The following is a 27,300-nucleotide window of genomic DNA, read 5'->3' as shown; positions in this document are numbered from 1 at the left end:
CTCCGGAAAAAAAGGTTCCATGCAGTTTTCTGCTATTTGTTATTTTCAAATTTTCTTTCAGTACTTTTAAAATGGTAATTGATTAGAAGTCAAACTATCAATTGAAAGACAGTTATATTACAAGGAAAAACGTATTATAATTGATGTTTATGTATTTGTAATAATAAAAAAAAAGGACCACACATGACACGGGGGTGGTATATAGACAATAAAATGACGTCAATCAAAAAGTCAAAACCCTCTCCAAGTCTAGTAGTTGTTTTCAAATTTAGGGGTCTCACACATGGGGGTGGTATAATAAAATGGCCCGACCACAAACTTAACCAGATCCTTGAAAACCATGAGAGGTCGAACTAGTTCTACTCCGCTTTGACCATTACCATAATTGGTCGGAATGTTACATGACTGATCTGGAGAAGATACGAGCCGGACTTTACAAAGATGAGCCTTGAGATCCTTTCCGCCGTAGAGGACTCTGTTGACGATAAGATCGAATTGGCCTCTCTCATCGGTCTTGTCGCTGCCATAGTATCTCACTCTTCTCCTCTCGTCCATACAAGTGATTGATACAACAGCTCCTTGAAGATACAAAGTGTAAAGTTTAGTAAGAGAGGACGAACTATTTAGAAGCATGCAGAAAGATCTAAAGAGATATATATGGTAAGTAAGAGACAACGGTTTTGTGGGATACCATTATTTTTTCTTACATTTCCGAATACATGAAAAGTTCAAATTTATCAGAAGCAAACAATACCTTTGATGGGTTCAGAACCATTGATCCATTTGTCGTAGTTAAGAGTGCAATCTTGGCACATTACTTTTCCGGCGACGTGAATGACATCTGCGTCGTTTTCAGCTGCGGTCGTGGTGATTTGACTAATATAATTTACCAGAAACAATATTTCTATGAGCAGAACCAATGTCGTGATTCTCTGCGCCATGACGACCCTTGTCGACCTTTTTGGGTTCGATGATTTTGGGATTATGCTTTTTGATGTAAGAAAGACTTGGTATATATAATAATTGTATTATATATAGTATAAATACTGAGACTTGTTGGTTAATGAGGAGATTATGTCATATGTGTGGAAGAGCACTACCTCTAGACGTGCGGTCCATATAGTATAATGGTCTCACATTTTTTTGATTAAAAACCTTATAATATTCCATTGATGTTATGGTATATATACTTTTTGATAAAATAAAGAAAGATATTATAGTATATATTAGTATATAAAATGAACTTTAAAACAGATCCTGTTCATATAGGGTTTTACACTTGCACAAATATTTGACATAAAATCCGGCCCATTCAACTAATCGCAGTTATTTTATTAGGAATTGTAACACCAATAAATATTTAGGATCATGAATCATATAAATATATATAAATAAAAATAATTGATAAAAGTTGGTATATAGATAGTTTTAAAAATAATTAAATAGTTTTTGTAACCTACATAATAAAATAAAAGAAAATAGTTGTAAAAAATTTATAGTGATCGACAGCAACGTATTACAAATAATCTTTTGGATTCAAAACCGTGAGAAAAGCTTTCAGTATCCATATGTCATCAAAATCACTAAATGGTTTATGTGCTTTCATGTGACGTGGCAAAGCTTGTGTTGTGTAATAGTAAAACACAATCCATATAGTTGACATATGGATGTCTTATAATTAATCATAATCAATAGTTTGTGGTTTAAATGAAATGATAATTTCTAAAGCAGAAAAAGTTGCTTTCTATAACAGTAAAAAAATTTTTAAGCAGAATCAAAGTTCATTTTATAAGGTTCGAATTTAGTAGCCCAGACCACTAAAATTACATTTTTAATTATATTACAAGATACAAACATTCCACTTATTTTTTCATTTATATTATAGCATTCAAGATATAAATTTATTTGAAATATATATTAATTAATAAATTGATTAAATTATTTAACTACGAGCTTAATTAATAGACCAAATCTTTATTTTTTTTTTATCTAAAGTTTTTTCAGAAACAAACAGAAAACTGTTGGTAATTCACTATATAAAGCCAAAAAGACATTGTAAAGAAAGGGAAATAAATCACTAAATTCCCCAAGGTCTCTCCTCCTTCAACTTATCCACACCACATATATACTTTCTTCCTCCTCTTTTCTCTCTTCCACGTTTTGTCCTTTAACACAACAAAACACACACACACACATGCACACACACAAACAGAGAGTCTTTTGGTCTGAATCTGATACCTTAATACACAAAAAATAATGGAGTCTCTAAAACTATTCATCTCTCTCTTTCTCTTCTCATTCTCATATTTCTTCTTAGGTAACATATACATTTATATACTTACATTAATTCTTACGTAAAGCTCGTGATCACATAAATAGATTCCCTGAATCCAATACTAAATAAATTAATGTTTTGAAGGTGCCGAATCGGATCATCTTCAGCATAATAAGCGTTTGAGACCGAATAGGTTGTTCGTGTTCGGGGATTCCTATACAGACACCGGAAACATAAGGAAATCTCTCTCCGATTCCTGGAAAATTCCTTACGGCGTCAGTTTTCCCGGAAAACCCTCCGGTCGTTTCTCCGATGGCCGCGTCGCCACCGATTTTCTAGGTTCTCTCTCTTTCTCTTTCATATTTCTTTGTCAAAATTAATGTGGAATGGTCGAATGGATCGTGTGGTCGGCCACCAGATTCAACACCAACACTAACAAACACTACATTATGGGCTCTAACCATGTTGTTTTGCTAGGTTATTTGGATCAACTTTCTAATTATCGAAAAAAGGAAAAGTTATGAGCATAGTGTAACCAGCCATCAAAATTACTGAAGTGGAAATTTAAGTATCTAGTTCAGTCTTCGATTAAAGTATCATTTTGATGATGTTAAGAAAAAAATTCTCCACCAAAACAATTGAACATCATTTTTTATGCTCCTTAAGATCCAACTTTTAATCTCATTAAATTTTAAAAAATAAAAAGTTCAAGAAATTATTCTAAAGAAACAAACCTCACCGGAAATAAAATGTGACTGTGTTGCATGGTTTATAACTGATGACATATAATGACTTACAAATATGGTGGTCGAATTATCCTGCTTATTCAAAGTGATCCATTTTCTTAGGTTAAGCTCAAATTCTTAGCCAAATCTTTTGTGTGTGCAGCAAGGTACTTGGGGATAAAATCACCGATACCGTACACGTGGAAGAATTACGCGGGAAAGGAACGGCTGTTGTATGGTATGAATTATGCGTACGGAGGGACAGGAGTGTTTAAGACTTTCAATAATCCATTGCCAAACATGACTACTCAGATTGATTATTTCCAAAAAGTCCTCGCTGTCGGAAACATCTACTCTCCCTCCGACCTCCCCTCCTCCCTTGCTCTCGTCAGCGTCGCCGGCAACGACTACGCCACTTTCATGCAACAAAAACGCCCCATGACCGTAAGTAAACATCATTATTTTTTTATCTAAATAAAACAGTAGTTGTCAATATTTAATTAAAAAAAGCATAATAGTTAATTTAGTAATCGTAAGCGTAAAGTGAAATACGAACATGATTCCCCGTCCCGTTTGAGTTTGTGTTTGCGTTTGCATGTTTTAAAATATGTTTGATAATTACGAAACATGAAAACATTAGTTGTGTTTTGGTTTGAAGGTATAACCGCAATATAGAATTTAACATGTAATTTGTAAACATAGGCGCGAATTATATCTTGCAGGAGTTCTTGGGATTCATCAAGCAAGTGGTTGATCAAACAGAGGTAAACTTGAGACGCATCCACAAGTTGGGAGTGAAGAAGATAGCAATAGCTTCACTGCAGCCACTCGGATGCCTCCCTAGCAGCACCGCCTTTACTTCATTCCAACGTTGCAACGCATCAGATAACGCGTTGGTGAAACTTCACAATACTTTGTTGCACCAAGCCGTGGCTAAGCTTAACAATGAGACCAAGCCATCCACTTTCGTCATTCTTGATCTCTACAATGCCTTTTTAACTGTCCTCACGAATAAAAGAGCGGAACCAGGTAAATTCAAAAAGGAAACTGAAATTTTGGATTATAAAATGTTTTTCTTCTTTTTGTGATGCATGTCTTACGAAGTTTGTGAATCGCTTAGGGGTTACGAGGTTTGTGGACCCTTTGAAACCGTGTTGTGTCGGGGTTACAAGCAATTACACGTGCTCAAACGTGGACAAGAATGGCGTGAGGAAGTATACAATTTGTCAAGATCCAAAGACTTCCTTCTTTTGGGACGTCTTTCATCCGACCGAAGAAGGATGGAGATCCGTATACTCGCTTTTACGCGAAAATCTCAGAGACGTTTTGATTTAAGAGTGAGACTTAGTGTTCGTCTTATTGGTGTTTTCTAACACTTCAGTCAGTTGTGTTAGTAACATTTGTCTCTGTTTGTGTTTGTATTACAGAGAGTTTTGAGTCAAGCTCAAAGGTTCAAGTCTCAACATGAGTTGGTCCATGTTATAAGGACCGTCAATTCATAAAAGCAATATTACATCGCGAGTATTTATATTGCTACACCAACGGTTTATGTAATTCATATCACCAACGATTATGTCAAGCACACAAACCGATTTATGTAATTCACCAACGATGTCTGCTAACAAAAAGACGCCGATTTTATTATATACTAGAGGCGTAATAACATATCGTTTCAGAATTCAACATAAATTAGAGTGAACAAGAAGACTTAGAGTAAAAGTCCAATATTTAAGAAGAGCATTTAAGCTGAAACTGCTGTTCATATATAAAATATCCTATACCGTCAAGATCAGAGATTCAAGGCATACCAACATTTTGCGTCCTTAGTTATTCTTGAATGGATCTTATATTCTTATCACTTTCTTTTAGTTCTATCTATCACAACAAAAATAAAGAAAACACAACATGAAGGCTTAATTTGACTCAATATCATTCACGGAAGATCTAGATAAAGGCTTTGATCAATACCATGAGACAAGGGGTATAGAACTACATTTTTATTGAGCAAAATATACATACAAAGTCAAAACTTATATATTAAACATAAATAGATCGAAAAGAAAAGAACATGAGCTAGTATCAAGAATGATAAATAAAGCAGAATCTTCCCATAATATTTTCGGTAGAATGATATCCCGGTTTTTAATTCAACTCCTCCGATCTGTCGTCTCTCTAAAATTCTCCCTCCGATACTATATTACGGATGAGGCCATAGAAAAGTTTCCATCGCAAAAGCACGCTTCTCGTGGAGAGTATTGTCATGGAAGGCAAGGAGTCCGTAGTCTGATAGAAGCAAATCCAATCTCCACTCTTCCATCTTCTCGTAATCATCCTTTGTGTATTTTGGGTAATGCAGCGGCATCTTAAACCCACTGCTTGAGGCCTCTACGGTACCGTTTTTGTCAAGATTCTCCACACCTTCTTGCTTGTTGGCATGGCTAAGAAGATTAAGAAGCCATCCCACCTTGCCCATCTCTCTCTCCTCTCTTTTATTCTCTCTTATTTTGATTTATGATTGCTTGTCTTTCTTGTGTGTTTATATATATGGAGAGAGATGCGAGATTGCGAGCTTACGTGAAGCAAAAGAAAGGACACATTACATGGATGGATACTATTTTTATTTTTAATTTATCATTATAAACGTCTATATTTATGGCACCTCACTAGTTTGATTAAGGAAGGAAGAGGGTGAAAATGATCTGGGATTCAATTATTGACGAGATTAATATGATTAAAAACAATACCGAATAATATACAACAAAAACAAAAAATTACCAGAAAGGGGAATATGTAAATTAGTAAGCAAGTAGCGTTTGGTGAAGAGTCCCGTAAAAAGGGCATATAGTGTACGTATGAATGAATTGCGTGCGTGGTTAATAAAGAGTGAGACATCCGTAATTACGGAATTCATTACTTGCAGACCTTTTACTGGCTGTCTATATATACGTCACCGTTTCATTCATCTTTTTTTTTTTTTTTTTTTTACGTCCGTTTCATTCAATTATACCTTGTGTTTCCGTTTACGAATGTACATATCATTTACACAAAGAACTTTATAGTAATCACAAAGGAAAATTTTAATAAATATCTGTAACGGTGGGAAACGTGAGAAGATGACTGAATTCTAGAAGGATTGTTGCAGCAATTTTATCTTATACATTTTTAAAACTTAAAACGAATAAAATATATACATCACGAGAAGTCAGTTTTATTATGTTTTTCTGGTGTTTTGCACCACCCAGTGCCGTGTCTAAGATTTTGGAGGCCTTAGGCTAAAATTAAAATATGACCCTTTTAATGAAATTATATAAAAATTTAGTAATCAAATGTACAGTAATATTTTTAAAAAATTTGGTAAAAAAATAATTATACTTTTATGCGATTGAGGATCGAACTTGAACAAAATAAAAATATGCATAAGACAAATTAGTCAACTAAGAAAACTATAATTCACTTGTTAAATGTGGCCTCTAAACTTAATAAATAAGATGTAGTTTTAGGCGATTGCCTTTTTCATTTCATTGTAGACACGGTTTTGGCATCACCCCGTAACTAGCTCGTCCTGAAGACTGAAGTAAACCCTCACAAAATAAAACATATGCTTTACAGTTTACACCACCAAAAACATATGGTTTGCACCACCAAATAATCTTTCAAAAATTAAGATATAGTTTTATTTAGAATGCTTTTGGTTGTCAAGCAAAAAAAAATACTTATTCATAAATATCCTGCAAACCATTAAAAAGTTGCAGCCATGCTAATTACGACAAAGGATCAGTACATGTACGTTTTAGGACAAATGTGAATTAGTGGTATACGAGTAGAAAAATGTTTAGATACACCAATAGACTTTAAAAAAAAAACACCAATGGACTTATTATCATACTTACGAGGAAGACAATTTAGAAGAAAATGAAAACTAATCTAAATTGTATTAAGATCACATTTTAAGAATAAAATAATATTAACGACGAATTTATTCCCTTTTGAAAAAGAAAAAAATAATAATCATCAAGCGGCAAGCCACATCCAAGGCCCATAAAACCACAAGTGCGTTATCATTTTAAGAAAAAACAACAAAAAAGAGAGACTAATGGCGCAAGAGCCACGAACGGTGATCTGCGTCGGAGACATCCATGGATACATATCGAAGCTCAATAATCTCTGGTCAAATCTCCAATCCTCCCTCAACCCATCAGATTTCAGCTCTGCTCTCGTCATCTTCCTCGGAGACTACTGCGATCGTGGACCGGAGACCCGAAAAGTCATCGACTTCTTAATCTCTCTGCCGGAGAAACACCCCGACCAGACCCACGTCTTTCTCGCCGGAAACCACGACTTCGCCTTCGCCGGATTCTTGGGTTTGTTGCCCCGTCCTTCAGATGGGACCGATTTGAAGGACACGTGGAAGGAGTACGAGGAAAGCGAAGAGAGAGAAGGATGGTATAGAGGTGAAGGCTTCGAGGAAATGCATCTCCAAGGTAGGAGATGGGCTGGCAAAATCAAGGCTCAGTTCAATTCCGTTAAAGGGATGGCTTATAAAGGATCGATTTATGATGCTGGGTCCACTTTTGAATCGTATGGCGTTCCTCATGGATCTTCTGGTAAAAAAATTCTCAATCAGTGTGTTCTACATTCTTCTCCATGGTTATAGAACTGTAAATTGCTTCGAGTGGATCTGTTCACATTTCAATTTAGAGCAATTTGGTTAACCGAAAAATGAATCCTTCTCGATTTGGAGTTCTCATGATGCCCATCTTTCTGCTGGTGAAAATGTGACATCTTAGAACACTTTCTGGAATCTTTTGGCAAGTTTTTGTGAAACTCGTTCGTTTGATTTTACTTGATAGATTTGATGAAGGCAGTACCAGAGAGTCACAAGAAGTTCTTGACCAATATGGTATGGGTCCATGAAGAGGTAAGGGCTCTTTCTCCTACCATTTTGTTTTTGTGTATTGTTTGGAGGAACAGTAGTTTGAGGAAACCATAAAAACTCGAACTTTGGACTTATGGATCAATCTCTTGCAACCCGTTAGAAAATTACAGCCATGCTAATTCCGACGAAGTGTGTCTTTTTTAGCGGGTTTAAGCTTAATTCGCTGGAAAAAGTGCAGTAATAGCTATCATTGTGTCCATTTCGTTGAATCTCTTTGCAGGAAGATGTTTGTATAGAAACCGAGGAAGGGCTAAAGCATTGTAAGCTAATTGCCGTACATGCTGGTTTGGAGAAAGGGAATGGCATAGACGAACAACTAAAGCTTTTGAGAGTGAAAGACACAAGCATCTCGAAAATACAATATCTAAGTGGTCGGAAAAACGTTTGGGACATCCCACAGGTAAAAATATCGAAAGAAACCAAACTTTGTGTATTAAGACAGTTTTGAAATCTCTTAGTATGATTTTTGTTTTTTTCTGAAACATTTTTTGTAGGAGCTTGATGATAAGCAGACGATTGTAATTAGCGGGCACCATGGGAAACTTCACATCGATGGCCTGAGATTGATCATCGATGAAGGTGGTGGATACCCGGATAAACCCATCGCTGCAATTGTTCTTCCTTCTCAGAAAATTATCCGCGACACCGATAATGTTTCTAGTTAAGTTTCTTTTCATCTAAGTAAATTTTGCCATTTCAAAAACAAGCGAATTACCGTTTTTTTTCGTCTCGAACACCAATTACCGTTAAATTTAATTAACTAAAAAATGGTCTCTTGACCCCCAAAAAAAAAAAATGTTCCAAGTAGCGTCATCAGAGTATCAGACTCACAGTCGAACACAGGTCAGGGAGAAAATAATTTAATGGTTCGGGGAACATATAAAAGCCCAATTCTCAAAACTCACTTCTAATTTGGGCCTCGCAATCCAGTAAGCCCAGACAAATGAATTGACATATATTTACATATTTTAATTTTTTTTATTTTATAAAGACTAATCTATGGGTCATAAGAGCATGTGCAGTGTGGAGTAGTGAATCCCTTGATGGAGTTCATCAAATTAAATAAATAATTTTTTTTTTTCGTTTTTGTGATGAACTTTGGTTAAGTTTGAGGTTCCAGTAGTGAATCCGTTAATGGGATTCATCCGGAATTTTATATTAATTTTTGTTTTTTGAAATTTTTTTGTAATTAAAATAAAAATCACTTATTAAAAACAGAACTCGAGCCAAATCCGTCCAATGGACCACTACTGGACCTATTAAAAAAAGAACTCGAGCCAAATCCGTCCAACGGACCACTACTGGACCTGGTCTAAGGTCCGAAACTTCTTTCCTATTGAAAAATTTAGCGCTTTACTAAAAGTGTTAAGATTACGAATTAAACTTTTTTAATCAAGGTTATGTTTCCTTCTCCGCCTGTGGGCTGTTTCTTTGCTCCTTCTCCTTCTCTGCTTTGGCCGGCGAGAGTGTGAGTTGGTTGTTTCGGTTCAGCGGGTGTTATCCGGCGATGGCTTACTCCTGGAGGTTTGTCTCGTCGATTCTCTTGTGTTCTGTTGTAGGTTCGTCGGCGGCTTTTAGCGTTGCAGACCCCTGAGTTTAAGCTCTTTATCTGGCCGGTAAATCGAGGCGATCTAAGAGAGTCTAGATCTCTTCTTCTCTGTCAGTGCGAGGCGTGGAGCAATTGCCTTCTCGAGCGGTTCGGTGTTGAGTGTGGCAAAGGTGGATCCGTTTTACTTTCGAAAGAAAGTTTGACTCTCAACTACTCTGCAGATCTGTGACGCTAGAGGATGGCTGAAAGAGATCAGAGGAAAGAAGTCTTGGATCTACCGTCGCTGCTATGAGACGCGGAGGCTGCAGCGGAAGCGAGAAGGTAGTTCGGAGGGAAAGCGCTGTTTGTCGTAGGGGGTTAGTGCCTTTGTGGGGGTCGGTGATTCGGCTTGTGCGACGGTGAGAGCTTAGTTGCTTGTTGTTTGCCGTCGTGACTCTTTCCTCCGCAGGCCGGATCGAAGTTTAGTCTGTCGGTTTGAGTTTTACTCTTGGTTTAATTTGATTGTAATTCCGGTTGATTTCCGATTTGGGTCGAAAATATTTATAATATATATATTTAAAAAAAAAAAAAGAAGAAAGGGCAAAAAAAGACAGATAAGAAAAGGAGTTGTCAGAAATGTGCAAACACATGCTTACTTATTTTTCGGTATATATAATAACGACAGCTGTTTACTTTGGTTCGTGACTTCGTTCACGTGAATCGAATTTTAATTCCCAAGTCTAAGCGTACGCAAAACTCGACTCCTTTTTTTTCTTAACATAATTAAATCAGTAATGGAAGTATGTCAAAAAAAAAAAACAAAAAGTTGAAATAATTACTGTTTTTAGGTTCACCATGAATTCGTTTCACTCGAAAGGAAAAAATAAGTCTTTGTTCATTTGTACATTTATAGGAAGCATAACTTCTTTTGTGGTGTTTTAGAAAATATATACCCAAGTTGTTAATTTGAAAGAAAAAAAAATCATAATAGAGTTGTCGAATTGGACTAATACTTGTCTTTACAAAAAAAAAGAATAGTAGCGTACGTAACTGAAATAGCTGATCATATACGTTGTCAAATAAGACTAAAACTTGTATGTAAATGGAATTACATATATTTTAAAAAAAAATGAATAAATTACATCCAAAACTGCAAAATTAGGATTTTATAATTATACGTTTAAAAAAAATTCGTATTGTTGGGGAATGAATCATTTTAAAACTTGAATCCTTAAGATCATGATTTTGTAAGATCATGCCGAATCAGTCCATTATTAAGCGAATAGCTAACCATATTCATCATAATCACTTCCTTTTGAATTTCTGAAGAACCAACTAAAATCTTTTTATTGAAAGATACAAGAAAATCCAACTCGACCAGAAACAACGAAAACAAATTGGCAACATCCAAGTTGACAAAATTAGGAATTCATTTTCTAGGAAATAGGAATTATATAATTATTTTTTATTATGTTACGTGAGAATTGGACAATTTTGCTGTTGTGTGCATATAATACAGTTAAAATATGGTTGTTGACACAGAATCTAGTTGTTAAGCTGAAGGAATGTGTTTGTATGTATATAAAACCTTTAAATACATATAAAAAATTCGCCGCAAGATTTCCCTAATTACGAGTTACGACAATACGTCTAGATCCTTTTGGTACAAAACCATAGAAATTTCAGACAGTATCTAGACTGGACTCCTTTGACTATTTCATATATTTATCTCCATATACGTATTTTATAGAGAATTACGTTCAGTGTTTTACTTAGCTCGTAAAGTTTCCACTACTTTTCAGGATGTATAAGAAGTAAAAAAAAAATGTTTGTAAATTCGAATCCTATAGATACCGACTTTAGAGTCGAACTTAAAAAAAAAAAGTTTGTCAAACTGCACTAACTCGCGGAAGTCAATCGAAAAAGTTATTAGTTTTTTTTTTCCAATACTTATGCAGATGTTGGATTGTCTTGGACTAGACCAAGACTACTACAGTAAAAAAAAATTGTGCTAACTATAACATATTTCAGGTGGGAAGAATAAGTACATATGTGTATAAGTAAACTCTGTATAGTATATTGTATTGAATGCCCAAGTTATATTCTATTAACATTACGTTCATATAATTAGTACTTGTTAATACAATATTCTAAGGAAAAAAATATACATGAAAAATACAAGGACAATAATGGTATCGTAGGGACCAGAATCTTTGGGGATGTTAGTTGGCTTAGGGTAACCGCCAAAACACAAAGATACTTTCTCTCTTCATTCTTCGTCCATATGAGACATATCATTGCTATGTTTTTCTTTCTTTTTTAACTAATTAATTAATCATAGAGATGAAAATATATGGTAGTAAACTTATCTTCTTAGGGCATACTGTCGTAAAATCTCCATAATGTTTTTAGGGCAAATGCTACAATTAAGGTTCAAATAAGATCCACTGTCATAAGTCATAACAATTTCAATCGTTTCCATTTAATAAAAAAAGTTGCGTTATAGAGTAATAAGATCCCGTAATAATCACGATTAACTAGATTAATCTTTCGTAATAAAATCGTCTGGCATGGACAGAGAGACAGACATCACACATACCGTTAAATAAAAATACAAAAATAATTGAAAATATGAGGTTGATCTGAGACACAGCAAATCCAACCACCAAATTCTAATTAGTGCTGATGCTGGCAATTAGGTATAAAGTCGATATCCTCTTGCTCAATTAAATTAATGATCATTGCAACTAGGAGTCTTAAGATAACCAATAAAAATTTCCCACAAAATTCCCTAATATTAGGACTAAAGTTGGAATGATGGAGCATGAAAGACGTGTCCATGCGTTGCAAACGCTTTGAACACATACACAGCAATGGTTGGTCGGTATTTGCAATGTATTGATACATTGTGTTTATACAGAAATGTTATAGATTTTTTTCTTTGACAAAACAAGGACAAGTTGGGATCGATAAAAAAAAAGAAAAGAAAAAAGAAAGGATGGGTGCCAAATGATAATCTGATGCATGCGCTAACAAAAACACCGGTGTAGTGGGTCCTTGATGGCAGAGAAGCACACGTTGACTAATGGATCAGCTTCTTTCTATGTTTTTTGCTAGACTCAATCCTCACCGTCCATCTTATCTACGTTTTGGTTTCGTCGTTTTTTTTTTTTGGTTGTTGTGCTTCGAACGAGTTTATTCCAAAATGAAGTCAAATAAAACGACCCAAAACGTAATGAAATCACAGATAATTTCACAGTTTTTCTGACGAAATTGAACTGACACCAATCTAATATTAACTCAATTTCACCTCAATAAGTTGTTCTCAGGTCGAGCGCTCAACTAACTAAACCGTATAACACTAACTTCAACACAAATATTTGGTTAATATCCTGAACAGCGTAACCAAAAATAATAATTTGAACCATATTGATATCAAACCATGCACTAATTTTTTTATAAATGAATAGAAACTAAGGACATTTTTATTAGTAGATTGTAATACTTAAACAATCTGTGAAATCATATATATATATATATATATATGGTTTTATGTCAATTAGTAGGTGAGCTATCTTTCGATCTATATAATAAAACAACAAAACCTTGCGAAACTATTTTTTCATATTAATTTGTGGGACAAACACAAATTTCAAATTTCCTAATGAGGACAAGATTGAAAACCCCACCATGAAAACAGTGTGACTATTATATCTTGAGTTGAGATGATGGCTAGCTTATAGTTTAGAGGAATAGTTTTATAAAATACACTGGAATAAAAGTAAAATTCCATTAAGGAAAAGAAAAAGAGTGAAGAAAAAAAAAAGTTAACAAAGAAATTAAAAAGAAGGATTCTTGCTTCGAAGGCCCGTAGATGAAGCCGTTGGCTGAGTTGGCTATTGCCCTTTGCCTTCGCATTTACGTTTCTCCTCCTTTTTTTTCTGTCAATAAGTATCTTTTTATCGAAATAGAATATATAGCAAATTAATTAGCAGACGATTTATTGAGTAACTAAAGTTGATCAAAATAAAATTAATCTGAAACCGAATCCCATTTGATTTTCCATTTTGATCACAAGTTATACTAGAATTGTTTTCCGTTACCTATTATCGCGATTATTGTTAAAATCACGATTTTTACTTGAAAAGGCTATTTGTTAAACTAAGAATTGTTCACATTGATATTTACAATTTGTTAGTAATAGAAATCTGGAGAGAAATTAAGTCATAAAAATACAAATAAATTTGACGAAGAACAGAAATTTAGTCATAAAAATACAAATAAATTTGACGAAGAACAGAAATTTAGTCATAAAAATACAAATAAATTTGACGAAGAACAAACTTGATATGTAGATTTTTGTGTAACTGTAGGATATCTCCAAAATAAATGCAGTTTTGTTTGCTTTTGTTAATAATAGCATAATGTAGTTTTAAGAAATGGGGTTAAATTGAAAAATAACCCAATGGTTTGGTACACACTATAAGTATACAGTAACAGAAGGAGAAGAATCCGATAATATTATAATTTAGTATCGACCAATGAGAACCCAGAATTAAGACACTGGTTGAGTTTGGTTCGGTATTTACGAAAGTTGTAACGAGCTGTCTCCGGGTTCTACGGGTCACCCGTTTTACTTCTTTCGTTGTCGGATCATAGATCGAACGGTCATAGCAGAAATCTCGAAGATTAACGGCTACGAATCAGATACTCTTCGCTTTTATATTTTATTTAAAAAAGAAAAAAAATCGAAAATCCTTTCTGAATCTCTTTATCGGTTGTTGGTGGCAGTTAGGTAATATTTCTTCTTTTTTGCCTGATATCTCTTTTAATTATACGTTTCAATATTATTTGTTTATTTACAAAAGTTCCCGTTATAAATAAAATATCATTGTTTTTTACCCTGAAATTTTTAATTATCTTTATATATGTTCATATCACAGCACTATTTTTTGGGTTCAAAAAAGAAAGCTCAGTATCCATTTTCTCTACCACAGAAGAACCTAGAACCAGACAGAGAGATAGAGAGAGAGACGACAAGAGAGAGAGAGAGAGAGAGTTGAGCTAAAGGGATTTTAGTGTAGAAGGAGCGAATAGTGAAGATGAAGGAGATGCAGGCAATAGAGACGTCGCAGCCGACGGTGGCTCCGGCGGTGCATAGCCGACAGTTAGGGGCTCAGTTGTCGGGAAGTATGAGTTTCAGCAGCCAAATGTCGAAGGAAGACGAAGAGATGTCGAGGACGGCTTTGTCGGCTTTTAGGGCGAAAGAAGAGGAGATCGAGAAGAAGAAGATGGAAATTAGGGAAAGGGTTCAAGCTCAGCTTGGTCGTGTCGAAGAAGAGACTAAGCGTCTTGCTCTGATCCGTGAGGTATATATATATATTCATCACTCTTATGATCTTATCATAGTTTTTTTTTTTTTTTTTTTTTTTTGAGAATTGTGCTTGAATTTTGGTTTCTTATACAGAAGAAACCAAAATTGGGATGTAAAATTGAGCATTTTGGGGTTTATATACAGTGAAGTATGTGGTTTTAATTCATAATTAGAGAGAAATTGTAGGACCCAAGTATTGGAAACTTCAAGATCTGACAATTGCCTTGAGAGCAAAAAAAATTATATTTTTCTTTTGGGTTTTGTGTGATTTGTTCAGTAAGAAAATTTTGTTTGGGTCTTTTGTGTTTGGCTTAGGATTGAAGTGATCAATAGCACGAGAAGCTGGATTTAGTCTGGTCATGGGGTTTGTAGACGAATCAGTGAAAGTTTCTAGATTCGTAGATAAAATTGTAAAACCCATTTGCTCAAAAATAAGTTCTGTGGATTAAGTTTTTGTGAAAAGAACCATTTGCTTATTCTACGTGATGTCCAGGATCAGTAATCTGGGTTCTAGATTTTTCCACTTTCTGGGTTACAAAACTGTTAAAGTTGAGCTCTGTGGATTAAAGCTCTTTCCTTTTTTTGATGAAAAGAACAATTTGCTTCTTCTGGGAAATGTACGTTATGATGATGACTAAGAAGCTCAATGGTTAAATTGCATATCAGGAACTTGAAGGTTTAGCTGATCCCATGAGGAAAGAAGTTGCTTTGGTCAGGAAGAAGATTGATTCTGTCAACAAAGAATTAAAGCCATTGGGTCATACAGTCCAGAAAAAGGTAAGGGAAAAACCATAATCGAACCGAATTCAAATTATATGGGTTTAGGATTAAGATGCTAATCTGCTGTATTTACGCAACGTGCAGGAACGAGAGTACAAAGAAGCTCTTGAAGCATTCAACGAAAAGAACAGGGAGAAGGTGCAGCTAATCACCAAGCTAATGGAGGTTAGTCAACAACTAATAAAATCTGTTTTCTTGTTGAATATAGTTGTGGTTCTGCTTCTCTCTGGTTTCTGGTTCTGTATTCTCGGATTTTTTTTCACATTACCCTTGCTTGTACAGTTGTATGGATAAAGTCGCATCAAAAACCAATAGTTTTAGGCAACCTCGTGATCTTGCGGATTCAGTTTTTTGTCTTCAGGTTTTCCCGTTCATTTCTTGGACCGATTTGTATGTTTGCTTATAGCTATATGCGAGTCTTTTGCTTAGTTTGCGGAATTAGTTATTTCTAAACTCGATCTTAGACATCTGTTTGTGCGAGTTACATATCGAAAAAGTATGTTCCCATCAAACATTTGTGCATATGTTTTTCACATGTCTTGTCTGTAAACTGAACATATTGATCAAACCAGTCGCGCTCTGATATTTGTTGATTATATTCACTCTGATTTGTATTCTTGACTAACGGGTTTTGGAAACGAATGATTCGCAGTTGGTGGGAGAAAGCGAAAAGATGAGAATGAAGAAGCTGGAAGAGCTAAGCAAGAACATAGATTCTATACACTGACTTTGAATCCAAGAGAGAACAACAAAACTTCTTGGAGGCCAGAGATCATTCTCTGAGTGTTTTAACTCTACGTTTAGGTTTTGTGATGGTGAATGTAATTTATATTTTATAATCGTCGTGTGTTATATTACTACTATTATCACTATCTTTTGTTAGGGTTTCCTGGATAATTTAAGATGGTTTTATTTTTTTTATTTTTAGGAAGTAACTTCAAAAAAATACTTATAAAGACAGGTTTGTAACTAAACACTACTTTTCTTTTCCCTCAATCTTATTCTCTCTACTTTGCCTTCAATTTCTTTTGAAAACCAATGTTTTTACATTCTTGCAGTACAAATTATAGAAAATATTAAGAATTAAAATGCAAATTGCTTAATGTCATGTGTATTGTGAAATTGATGGGAAAAAATAGAAAGATTAAAAGAATATTGTGTGATTAAATAAATTAAATTACTATAAATGTGCGATCGGTACGTTGAAAAGTTGAGATGGCATCGTCATCGTGGATCAGATGTGATCTATGTTGTCCTTTCCCGAATTTGATTTATTTCCAAATGACCGTTACTGAAAAGGATCTATACATTGTTTTATACATAGACTTATTTCATTTAGAAAAATCAAGAAAAATATCCAGAAGGTAATTGTGTATATTTTTTTCTAGACCGGAAACGTACAAATCATAAAGACGACAAACACTTACAATTTATAGCCGTTTATCTGTTAATAGTAGTAGCCACATTTTGATATTATTTTAGGCGTACGTTTATGTCATTATTTTAGGGAGGGTGCATCAGTGAGACATTAGTGGTCAATGATGATGTGGATACTACAATGGGAGACAGAGTAAACATCATAAAAGAGCATATAAAAGATAATCATTTTTTTTCTGCAGAGCATCCCCAATGATTAATCATGTGTCATAAAATTCCAATTCCACTCCCAGATATGTATGTCATGTTGATAAAATAAATTGATGTATTATATTACTCACACCACAATGAATAATAACTACAATCAAGAGTTCCTAGTCGCGATGAAAATTCTTGACCACTACCTAAAAACAACTATTTTATTTTATTTTCCATAATCACTATGCAACGTATAAATTGCAATAACAGGATCACACATGCTTGCAGCTTGGTAAATTATTCTGTTTTGTATTTTTCAGGATTTTAAGCTGAACTTCAACCTGATTTTTTCATTAAAAAACAATTTCAACCTACTTTTCTCGTTGGTTTTGATGAAACGCCTATATTTTCGTATAAAATATTTAAGCGTTAAAAACAAAAAACACACTAAGCAGGCGAAAATGAGTCCTTTTACTATGGTGGCTTTTCCCTTGTGAGGTAAAATTTTGTAGAGAATAAAAACTGCAAACAAATAAGTATATGTTAAAATAAAACATATGATATCAATTCTGATGTATTGCATTAGTTTTTCAGGAAAAACAATTCTCAAACTCAATGCTTTCCTATTGAATCTAAGGCTTTGAGTATATACATAGGAGAAACCGATTCCCGTCTTGATGGGAAAGATTGCCTCAAACTATGGCCACTTACCAACCTTTACCAATAAGCCAAAGCCAGTCAGAAGTAACTCCTGCAAACATCCCTCCAGACAAAAATAGCACCAACAAGTTTCCTAGTGCATTTTGTTCCGGTGCCTATACCAATTTTCAAATTTTGAGAATTACTATCATCAGTATATATCGTTTTAGTTAAACAACAAAAGAAAAGAAAAAAAAAAAGAATGAGATTTTTAATACCATGTAACCCTTTGGTGCCGATGTTAGGATACAAACAGTCATATATCCATTGCTTAATCCCAAAAACGATGTCAAGAAAATCATCCATCCCTGATTGCCATATTTGGCTGCGAAATAGAAAGCAGGAATAAACAAGAAACGTCCCAATGCTGCTATAGTGAGACCTTTCCGCGATTCCATCTTCAAACTCTCGACCACTGGAATGTATCTCCCCACCAAATCCCACACGTTGAACATTGCTATCAGGACTAATGCATACCTGTTTAGACAATTTTTCTAGGTTTTATATGTTTGATTGTTTTTTTCCTAAACTTGTCTCACACGTAAAAGCTTGTTTGTCTTACCAATCTCTTAAACTGTGTTTTCCTGTGTCCTCCGATAGAAATCCAGGGAAAATGCTAAGCGTCAGTAGATACACCAAGAACAAGTTAACTGCGTAATCTAAGTTCTTATACAACAACTGTTTGTTGCTTAACCGCTGATTTGAAGTTGGGACTTCCTCGGCCTGCATAAAAAGTATATTTGTCTTTAAATCTTATACTCCACCAAAGCTAGTTTTAAGATTTTAGACATGTTAATCCTGTTGCCAAAAAAAAAAAAAATCCCAATGGTGTACATGTGTCACTGGTAAGCCTTGGATGCCTCCAGCAGCAAGATCGGCCGATACAGTTTTAGATCCTTGAGCGGCAGCTCGTGCTCGGTAGTACTTCACAATTGGTAGCTTTGGAAACACGTATGCATACAAAAGGACGCAAAGCAACTCAAATAATGCAGATATCGCAAAGAATAAAGCTGCAAATGTTGTCAAAAACCATGTAACAATTAGTATTATTTTGGAGGATCAAAGTTGACATCTCTAACATGTTTTCTAAGAAGAAAAAAAGGGTCCAAAACTTACTAGCTCCCTTACGTAGACCATCCCTCGAGTTTTTGAATGCCGCTTTTGTGATCAGCCTCAGCCCAGATGTTAATGCTCCTGAGGCAGCTAGGCCACCTAGAAACGACTGGGATTATATTGGCCAAGGCATTTAACACAAGTCAGAGACTAGCATTAATTAATTATAAGCCATACAAACACATGCATGGAGGAAGACATAATCGTATATAATAAAACTGACATCTTAATATAAATCACATTTTTCATAGGTTTTGTAATGCCAAAAAAAAAGAAAAATAACATATAATGTGTATAAGATTCAAACGCAAATGAACAAACGAGACCATAGTTAATTACCTGAACAAACTCTGGTCTCATCAAAGAAAGGTCTCCAGTCATTCCACCTTGAACATTAGCATCTGCGAGACCAAATGTGGCACTAATTACACAGACTCCAAGGAAAGATCCAATCCCTCCTCTTCCCGAAGTAGCTAAATCTAACTGCCACACAGCAGGACAATATATATATATATATATATATATATATAAGCCATGCATCAAGCTTATGATGGTTGTACGTAGTGCAAGAAAAAAAAAACCTTGATAGAGTGTAACTCACCACTAGAACAGCAAGAGAACTAAGGAAAAAAATAGACTATATCCAAACAAATTTCGGAGTCTGGTATTGAGTTTTGCCTCTTTGTAAGTAAGAACAGTGAGTGCTCCGATGGCAAATGACTGATATATTAGGGTAAGGATTCTCGATGGATGGTATCTCTACGAGTAGAAAGAAAACAAGTCAAAAACAATATAGACGATCGAGGTTTACTCTACACAGCAAGTTAAGCAAGACTAATTATGAGACATTTTCATATAAAACAAAAACGTTTTCCACTCACAGGGAACAAATAAGCGTAATAATCCACTATTGTGAGCATACTGCTCCATGCTAAAAGGCATCCATTTCCAAGAAGCCAACAAACAGCGAGAGCGTAGTATCTTCCCTGGAGAGATTTAGTTAACAATAAATGGGTTGTGATCATTTCAAAATAATAAAATTTAAAAAAGGTTATCTTTAGGACATATCAAATAAGGGATATAATGAAACCTCAAGCTTGGTCGCAGGATTGCTAGTAGCCATCTCTCAAAGACTCAAACTGTGGATTATGTTAATTACCTAAGAATCCTATATAGTGTATTGTCCTGCTAAACAAGAAAAGGGAAAAACCATAAAAAGAAAAATCTCAAGCTATATACTTAACTGAGAAAAAAAAAAAAATCTCAATTAAAGATTTCTTACTTAAAGCTACGCTGCTATACAAATATATTATTATTGATCTTAACCGCAGTTAAACTGGCGTCATCGTTTGTTGTATTAAAAAAGGAAAACACAAAAACGCAGTCGTTTTTCCGTCGCACCGTGGAAAGTTAACTATGAAAAACAGAGTATTGTTTTTGTGAAACGCTTACATAGCATCTAGACTCCCGTTAGCTTCATGTTGTTGTTTTTAATGGTCTCTAGAGTCTTGCGCGTTTGGAATCTCGCCGTCGTCTATGTCCCGCCGCTTAAATTACTCCTTCTCCAAACCTTCGAGAGCTATTGACCAATGAAGTTTACTACAGATCTGTGTTATCTTTTAATCCAATAGAACTTTATGGGTTTTAGCCGTTTTATCCAATGAAAACAAGAATTTGATTATCTATTGCATGTGGCTTGAGGGTTGGCTTGGCGAGTGTGAAGGAGAGACGGTTACGTTTACACGTGGTAATATTTTGTTTTTCCTTTTGTATTTTTTTTTTTGTTTCTCTCTGTGTTATTTAATTTTCACCGTTTTAATTCTATACTTATGCTTTGTAAAAACAAAATTATCAAGGAAGATAAGTTCATAATTAATGGACCTGTATGATAGAACCGGAGAAATGGGGAGAGAATAATTTTAAAGTAATGATGATACATAGAGAAACTGGTATGGTTTTACAATGAAGAGATGAGTTTGTCCCCTACTCTGCCCACCTATGGCTTGACATGTCATCAATTCAATATTTCTATTCATTATACATAAAATAACCTTTAGTGTCTCTGATTGTATTTAGTCTTTATACATACAAAATAACCTTTAGTTTATGTCTTTAGTTATATAATTGTATATGATCTGATTCGTTTTAGTTTATGTCTCTGATTTGGCTATTTGTGTATTTTTAATCTGATAAGTGGTGGATTTGTATTGTTACCGAAACTCGACAAGGGAAAAAATTTGTGTTGTTACACGAGTATTTGCAGGCCGAATTTTTTATATATTATGGGCCATATTTCAAAGCCCATTATAACGTCGGAGATAGTCAAGAGGGAAAGAGAAGAAGAAATCAAAGATCATTTTAAAAGCTAACTAAAAGCGGCTAATTCTCGTTTATCCAAGTCTGTCTCTAGAACGCTTCTATGCTCAATCGCTTCTATTCATCGATCCAGAAAAAAACGTATGTTGCTCACTCAATAGTCGTCTTTCTTCCTTTTGCTGGGTGGGCAATGAAGTCTTTCTACCAGAGCTTTTGGTTTCCTACTCCTCCGGTCAAACCCCCTCACGCATACATATCCTGCACATTTTACAATTGTAATCAAAATGCAACCCCAAAACTGTTATTATGAAACCTTGTATCAGTGAATCCTCTTCATTAACCAATATGGACTCTCTTCAATACTTTCTTTCAAAGCATCTTACTTCACCAAAGAAAAAACACACTGACTGATTTTTGTCTGTTCCTAGTTCATGAATTTTTGTCTGTTCCAAATTCTTTCCGTGAATTCAAAGTCTGTTAGTATGAGCTTCTTAAAGGTGTTTCCAGCTAACCAGAGCATAAGCATCAAACATTAGCATACCTGTCCAGAAACCGTTTTGAATAGCATCCAGCGATAAACCTAACAAATTGGAAATGTATATTAAGGCATGACCTTGGATGTATACATATATCATACACATGCATAAATTGATCTTTTGAGATTTTACCTCCAAAACACGCGCTTACTGAGGATCCAAAGTACACTATTCTTCTTCGTAGGCCCCCTATGGAATCTCTTGGGACGTCAATCGGGTTTATGCTAGAGCCATGGTCAGCAAATACCTGCACAAGTAACTCAAATTTAGCCTACAGTAGAACTTTGCATGTAGTAATTGCTCCAACTAACTCCAATTAGGCAAATGTTACCTCGTTCGTCTGAAAGTACGTCCCGTTCAGAGGAAAGCCTCCTCTCATGGCCGTTCTACAGGGAATCTGTTCACAACCAAGCAGTCATCTTTATAAATTCCTCTGTGTTTCCTACTTAGAAACTCTTAGAAAAGTTTTCCACCAAAATCTCCAAATCTTACCAATACAGTTCCTCGAACTACTTGTGCATTTTCTTCTCGCCTATTGTTGCATGAAAAACATGTCTTTTCATGACACAAGATATTGCTTTCTTGGGATACACATTTTTGTTCCGGAGGTTGAATGGAACTAGCTGTTTCACCTGATATACATTATTCAAAAATCATAAGTATTTAAATGCATCTAACGCTGAAACCTGAAAAATTGTAGTGTATTTTTTTTCATCTTTGATCCTCAAAAATGAATAATCGTAATCAGTTCTTGCTGTGTTTCTTCTAACCTGACGTCCAAATAGCTAACAAGTAGGGAACTCTATCCTCAAGTTCTCGCTTCTCAAACTGTAAAATATCAAAGAGAGCTTCTATGACATGGAGAAATAGGAACATTCTTGCTAAATCTTTTGCAAAGTACTAACCCCTTCCAGAATGTGATGGTTGTCTGGGAGCTCGTAGCTGTCACATAGTTAGAGAACAAAATCAGAATTTAAAAAAAAAACAAATTAGAATGAGATTAATGCTGAATAAACTCGCAAGTTTAAGTTTGGGATGATAATAAGAGACAAATCTGGAAAGTTGTAACTTACACGTAATGCTCCGTGCGTAGCTTTTCTATGAGTTTAAGCTTAGGCCTGGTTATTGAGGCTGCTTGGGAGCTTATGACCACCAAATCCTTTGAGATAGTAGCTCCATCATTAAGTATGATGGTCGGAATCGAGTCCATATTTTCCCACGGATCAGGAAAATCCTCGATATCAGGACAGACTATCTCTGGTGATGATGGCTCTTCGATTATCGGTTCACATCTATGGAGTCTTTTTGATTCTTCATGCTCTTTGTCTTGAGTAAGAAATAAAGATTGATTCACCATTACAGGGTTGGGGTTAGATCTTCTCTGATGGATTGTCACACATCCTTTCTCCTCTGCTTCCGGTAGAGCACGTAGTGCACTGCCATATAACACAACGTGTAAAAGAATACAAACCATTAATTCTTGAGCAGATTAAATGTTTTACAATATGCTCAGACAGAATGACAGATTTCCTTATAGACGTTTATGCTTTAATGATCCTTTGTCTCATTCTCTTTAAGAAATTAGATTTTTTAACGCTAACGTGAATGATAGCTGATAGCAAATGATAATTTTGTGCGCCTGTATCATTTAATGGAACTAAAGTCAGAAGTTTGGGAGTATAACCTTGCACGTGCACTAGCACTAGCATAATGACGACACTCTGCTTTCATTGGACATGCTTTGCAATTCGGTTTTACTTTTGTGCAAAAGACCTGCAAAATTACCAAAGCATAAGAATATTTTTCAGCCATTGTAGTAAGATGTAACGAGACACATGAAAGTTGTTTGAGTTACCTTTCCAAATGTAATCATATGGTAATGCAACTCGTACCTAAAATCATATGCTTCAGTAAGCTACTAAATTTTCAAAAAACAAAAATTGGATTTTCGAGTAATGGACCAATATGTAAAATGCAGCAAAAACAATGTACTTTCTTACAAAGTTTTTTGGTCAAACTTGCATAGGCGTGGCCAGAGATATTTTTGAACTGATGTCAATACTGGGTACCTGAACAAAATTAAGGGTTTAGATATAACAATCTCACATGTTTTAATCATTGTGAAAGAAAGATTTTCGTAAAATTGCTTACAGCTCTAGGAGATGCATTTGTAGCTCGTCGGGTAATGGCTGTAAGGGAACCCATCCAAGTCTTACAGCTATACGTCCCACATTGGTGTCAACCTGCATTTTTAAGTATGTAACTTTTAATATCTCTATTGCACATCAGTGTGGAAAAGTTTTTTTTATTAACTTACGGGGAAGGCAATCTGATGTAGTGACAAAAGCCTAACGCACTCAGCACTTTTCAATCCTATTCCGTCTATGCTCATTAGATACTCCCTGCAACAATGAGTTAGTAGTCTAGTCACATAACTTCATTTCACACCAGAACGCTTTAGAACTAGAAAAACCTGAAATTTTAAGAAAATATTCTTACTTGGCTTTGTCAGGTGGAACATCTCTTAGCCACTCCAAATCAATTTTTTCATGGTCTTGAACCAATCTGTTTAAGAAGGCCTGTCCAATTTCCAAATATAAGATTTCACTTTGTCAGATTGTAAATTTTCTCCTACGTATATCAGGAATTTAGAGTAACCTTTTTGTAAATTAGTCAAACCTTGATTCTATGGGAAAGCATGTTGTTCATCCCACGACTTCTTATAATATCAGCGATCTCGTTTACATTGGTACAACGTAATGCGTCCCAATCAACCGTGTCCGCTGTTCTTTCTGTTCTCTGTCTCTTTTGGCCACCACTTTCTGCTTCCCTTCTCAAACTATCCCAGTCAAAGCTTTCTTTAGGTTTCTTCCTATTCTTCTTTTTCTTCATGTCATGCTGATATGTTTTTGTCTTCGGTTTTTGTTGCCGACCGTCGCCTGTATGTGCAACTCGAGTTCCTTCATCAAAGTTTGCCTCGGAGCTGTTAGTAAGAAGATCCAGCAGCACTGTTTTTGAATGGTTTGTAGAATTGATGGACTTGTCACTGCTTGTAGATGATTTCTGGCTACAAACATCTTCATCATCATCAATCTCATCTACGAAGATGATGGTTGGGTTGGAAATTCTTGGAGTTGGAGCTGCACTTCCTGGATCCAAATTCATTACCGTTTCATCTGTAACTGAACTTTCCCACCCTTCATGATACAATTCCTTGTTGGATATGGAGATTACTGGAAACTCTGCAGCTATATCCATAAATGCAGAACTACAAAAATAACGAAGTTGATAGTTTAAAACACCATTGCATATATTTTAGGTTTATCAAAATTCTCTAGAATGTTTTTACCTTGATGAGTGGTCTGCTACATTCTGGGTGAGGAAAACTCCAACAACTGAATCAACAACGGATCCTTTCCAAGGTGAGAAGCTTCTATCACCTGCATTAACAAGATTGCTTTTAGAATATTTAGCTTTGTGTAAAATTATCAACTGAGGTTTAAAACTCAACCCATAAAACAATGTCATAGCAATAATACCTTGTACCAGAGACATCCGAGCAATAAATAAGTTTGCACGATCGCGGAACAGATTTCTCTCCTCTTCCCACCATTTTTGTTTATCTTCTTCTAACCCATCAATACCTTCACTTTCATTACTCAACATCAGGAGTTTCCACACTCTCAATGTTTCGCCATCCAAAGCTACTTTGGTTTGATAGTTTTTCTCATTACGATAAGGGATGATGGACCCATCACTCTTATACTGCACCGCTGCCTTTTGTTGTTGATATGCCTTTTGATGTAGAATAAGGGTAGTTTCTAGATTTTGTGGAAGCCGAAGACTCCCCTTAGGATCCGTTTTTAACGTTTGCCGCTTTGACCTAGTCCTGGTATTTCTTATTCCCCTGGGGATGTTACCAAATATCCGCATTGTTGCATCTTGTTCTATTTTCCAACCTGAAGAAGTACCTATGCGATATTCTGAAGTGAAAGTAAGCCCACCATATCCATCTTCTTCTTCAGCATCATTGTTAAATATAAGAGATCTTCTGCACGATCTCTTGGGACAACGAACATAAGTGTTAACTTCAGAAGTGTTAGCACACGGAGCAGTAGCAGAAGCTTTTTTAACCGCTGATTTAGATGTGGATTTTCTTGTGACGACATCACCAGCAACCTTTCCCCTGATCTTCTTTCTCTTCTGTCTCGGTTGCGGTGTTTCCAACGGAGCAATGTCATCATCTGATTCAGCTCTTCCTCTCTTTATTTCTTTTTCTCCTGCAGCAGATCGAGCTTCATGGAAAGGCTTAACGATAGGGTCGTGAGGCTCCTCATCTGCAGTTCATCAAGACAAAAGAAAGATATTCAGGTAACAGACTTCATGATTTGAAACCTCACTGAGAACTTAACATAAACTTCATTTCAAATTTCATCGGCTAATAATTTCAAGCACTCAGCTCTAAATCCGATCTACAGGGAGAAAAAATAATTTCAGGCAAAAGTTTACTCACATTGTGGTTTCTCCATTGGTCCTTCTCCAACAATGCATGTTTTTGTACCATGGAAGGATCCAGGGGTTAAAATCCACGGATTTGGCTCAATCTTCCAACTATTGCCCCAAGAATCATTTGAAATTTGAGAATCTGCAGCATAGCTTGGGATTGATGCTGCACCAACTGATGAATTTGTGCCGATCGCATGAATCTGAGCCAATAGTTGCGTAAAAGACATAGTATACAGTCCTGGTAAGTTTTCAAGACTTAGCCTCCTCCTGCTTGAACAATCATTCCAATTAGAAAATAACAACAACAACAAAAAAAGGTAGTAATTGCACAGACACTAAAGATTACACAACCAGGACCAAAATTCATCAAAACTGATTTTACTCATGTTGCTAAGTTCCGTTTACAGCGTTTTCTTTTGCAGTGTTTCTTTTGTAATAATAATAAAAAAAAAACAGAATCACCAAAGATATGGAAAACCCAGAAGAACAAAGCCATTAAAAAAAAAAAAAAAAATTAATGGAGCAGTGAGCCTCAAAACCTGTCTGAATCAGGCGGGTGGTTGTATCGCATGCTGTGACAGATCGATTCTTCACTTTCCATATCTTGAAAACCCAGGTGAGTTCCTCGTCTCCGTTTTCAAGCTAACAAGTTTTGCCTGTGAGAGATAAAAAACCCAGATCAAGACAAAGAGATGAAGAAACTAGCTCGACTCTATTTTTTAGTCACTGAAAGCAAACCATAAATGGCATTAAGAGTTTGATTATTTTGTGATCAGGTGAAACGTACTCAAAATCTTTAAAATTAGTGTCAATGTTCCATCGAAAGAGAGAGATTTCGATAAGTTCTTCAGTTGAAAGGAACAGATTCGAGCAAAAATGGAGAGTAGAAGAAAGATTACCAGAAAATAGAGAGTAGAGAGTGTTGAGAGAAAAAAAT

General features: G+C 35.3%; 7 protein-coding genes across 9 annotated transcripts; 3 read left to right on the top strand and 4 right to left on the bottom strand.

Moving 5' to 3' along the window:
* Positions 1 to 249: 249 nt before the first annotated feature.
* LOC18024106 (proline-rich protein 3) lies at positions 250 to 992 on the bottom strand. Its single transcript, XM_006407559.2, has 2 exons — positions 755 to 992; positions 250 to 578 (listed from the first exon to the last, which is right to left on the bottom strand). Exons 1-2 carry the CDS (start codon positions 939 to 941, stop codon positions 250 to 252), a joined length of 516 nt encoding a protein of 171 aa, XP_006407622.1. The 5' UTR covers positions 942 to 992.
* A 1,185-nt stretch (positions 993 to 2,177) lies between these two features.
* On the top strand, positions 2,178 to 4,574 carry LOC18024105 (GDSL esterase/lipase At3g09930). 2 transcript variants are annotated; one of them, XM_024159827.1, is made up of 6 exons: positions 2,178 to 2,317; positions 2,420 to 2,614; positions 3,164 to 3,444; positions 3,723 to 4,029; positions 4,121 to 4,337; positions 4,428 to 4,574. In XM_024159827.1, the coding sequence occupies exons 1-5, from the start codon at positions 2,257 to 2,259 to the stop codon at positions 4,333 to 4,335; spliced, it is 1,059 nt and encodes a 352-aa protein (XP_024015595.1). In that variant the 5' UTR covers positions 2,178 to 2,256; the 3' UTR covers positions 4,336 to 4,337; positions 4,428 to 4,574. The 2 variants fall into 2 exon arrangements, with proteins under 2 accessions (XP_024015595.1, XP_006407621.2); XM_006407558.2 differs by having other exon boundaries at positions 4,121 to 4,574.
* Positions 4,575 to 4,982: 408 nt separating this feature from the next.
* Positions 4,983 to 5,503, bottom strand: LOC18024104. Its single transcript, XM_006407557.2, has one exon. It carries the CDS (start codon positions 5,471 to 5,473, stop codon positions 5,198 to 5,200), a length of 276 nt encoding a protein of 91 aa, XP_006407620.1. The 5' UTR covers positions 5,474 to 5,503; the 3' UTR covers positions 4,983 to 5,197.
* A 1,557-nt stretch (positions 5,504 to 7,060) lies between these two features.
* Positions 7,061 to 8,617, top strand: LOC18024103. The gene is made up of 4 exons (XM_006407556.2): positions 7,061 to 7,604; positions 7,851 to 7,918; positions 8,157 to 8,336; positions 8,431 to 8,617. Exons 1-4 carry the CDS (start codon positions 7,094 to 7,096, stop codon positions 8,599 to 8,601), a joined length of 930 nt encoding a protein of 309 aa, XP_006407619.1. The 5' UTR covers positions 7,061 to 7,093; the 3' UTR covers positions 8,602 to 8,617.
* Positions 8,618 to 14,408: 5,791 nt separating this feature from the next.
* On the top strand, positions 14,409 to 16,640 carry LOC18023908 (syncoilin). Its single transcript, XM_006407555.2, has 4 exons — positions 14,409 to 14,833; positions 15,505 to 15,615; positions 15,703 to 15,783; positions 16,271 to 16,640. The coding sequence occupies exons 1-4, from the start codon at positions 14,567 to 14,569 to the stop codon at positions 16,343 to 16,345; spliced, it is 534 nt and encodes a 177-aa protein (XP_006407618.1). The 5' UTR covers positions 14,409 to 14,566; the 3' UTR covers positions 16,346 to 16,640.
* Positions 16,641 to 17,716: 1,076 nt separating this feature from the next.
* On the bottom strand, positions 17,717 to 20,479 carry LOC18023907 (equilibrative nucleotide transporter 2). The gene is given in 10 exon segments (XM_024159768.1): positions 17,717 to 18,008; positions 18,111 to 18,369; positions 18,455 to 18,615; positions 18,727 to 18,902; positions 19,009 to 19,114; positions 19,345 to 19,488; positions 19,603 to 19,764; positions 19,887 to 19,991; positions 20,096 to 20,193; positions 20,458 to 20,479. Coding segments are annotated over 9 exon segments (1,254 nt in total). The 5' UTR covers positions 20,129 to 20,193; positions 20,458 to 20,479; the 3' UTR covers positions 17,717 to 17,900.
* A 733-nt stretch (positions 20,480 to 21,212) lies between these two features.
* Positions 21,213 to 27,294, bottom strand: LOC18023906 (DEMETER-like protein 2). Of its 2 annotated transcripts, none has more exons than XM_006407553.2 (20): positions 27,151 to 27,294; positions 26,903 to 27,019; positions 26,371 to 26,630; positions 25,397 to 26,194; positions 25,207 to 25,297; positions 24,537 to 25,125; positions 24,357 to 24,436; positions 24,175 to 24,259; positions 24,009 to 24,100; positions 23,858 to 23,926; positions 23,713 to 23,749; positions 23,542 to 23,630; positions 22,931 to 23,293; positions 22,763 to 22,799; positions 22,628 to 22,685; positions 22,350 to 22,489; positions 22,189 to 22,254; positions 21,990 to 22,104; positions 21,863 to 21,901; positions 21,213 to 21,579 (listed from the first exon to the last, which is right to left on the bottom strand). In XM_006407553.2, the coding sequence occupies exons 2-20, from the start codon at positions 26,962 to 26,964 to the stop codon at positions 21,476 to 21,478; spliced, it is 3,174 nt and encodes a 1,057-aa protein (XP_006407616.1). In that variant the 5' UTR covers positions 26,965 to 27,019; positions 27,151 to 27,294; the 3' UTR covers positions 21,213 to 21,475. The 2 variants fall into 2 exon arrangements, with proteins under 2 accessions (XP_006407616.1, XP_024015323.1); XM_024159555.1 differs by having other exon boundaries at positions 27,263 to 27,287.
* Between the last annotated feature and the right edge of the window lie 6 nt (positions 27,295 to 27,300).

This window comes from Eutrema salsugineum, unplaced genomic scaffold (genome assembly GCF_000478725.1).
Source record: "Eutrema salsugineum unplaced genomic scaffold, Eutsalg1_0 scaffold_13, whole genome shotgun sequence".
Classification (NCBI taxonomy): Eukaryota; Viridiplantae; Streptophyta; class Magnoliopsida; order Brassicales; family Brassicaceae; genus Eutrema; species Eutrema salsugineum.
This window is presented reverse-complemented; position numbering and strand designations above follow the sequence as displayed.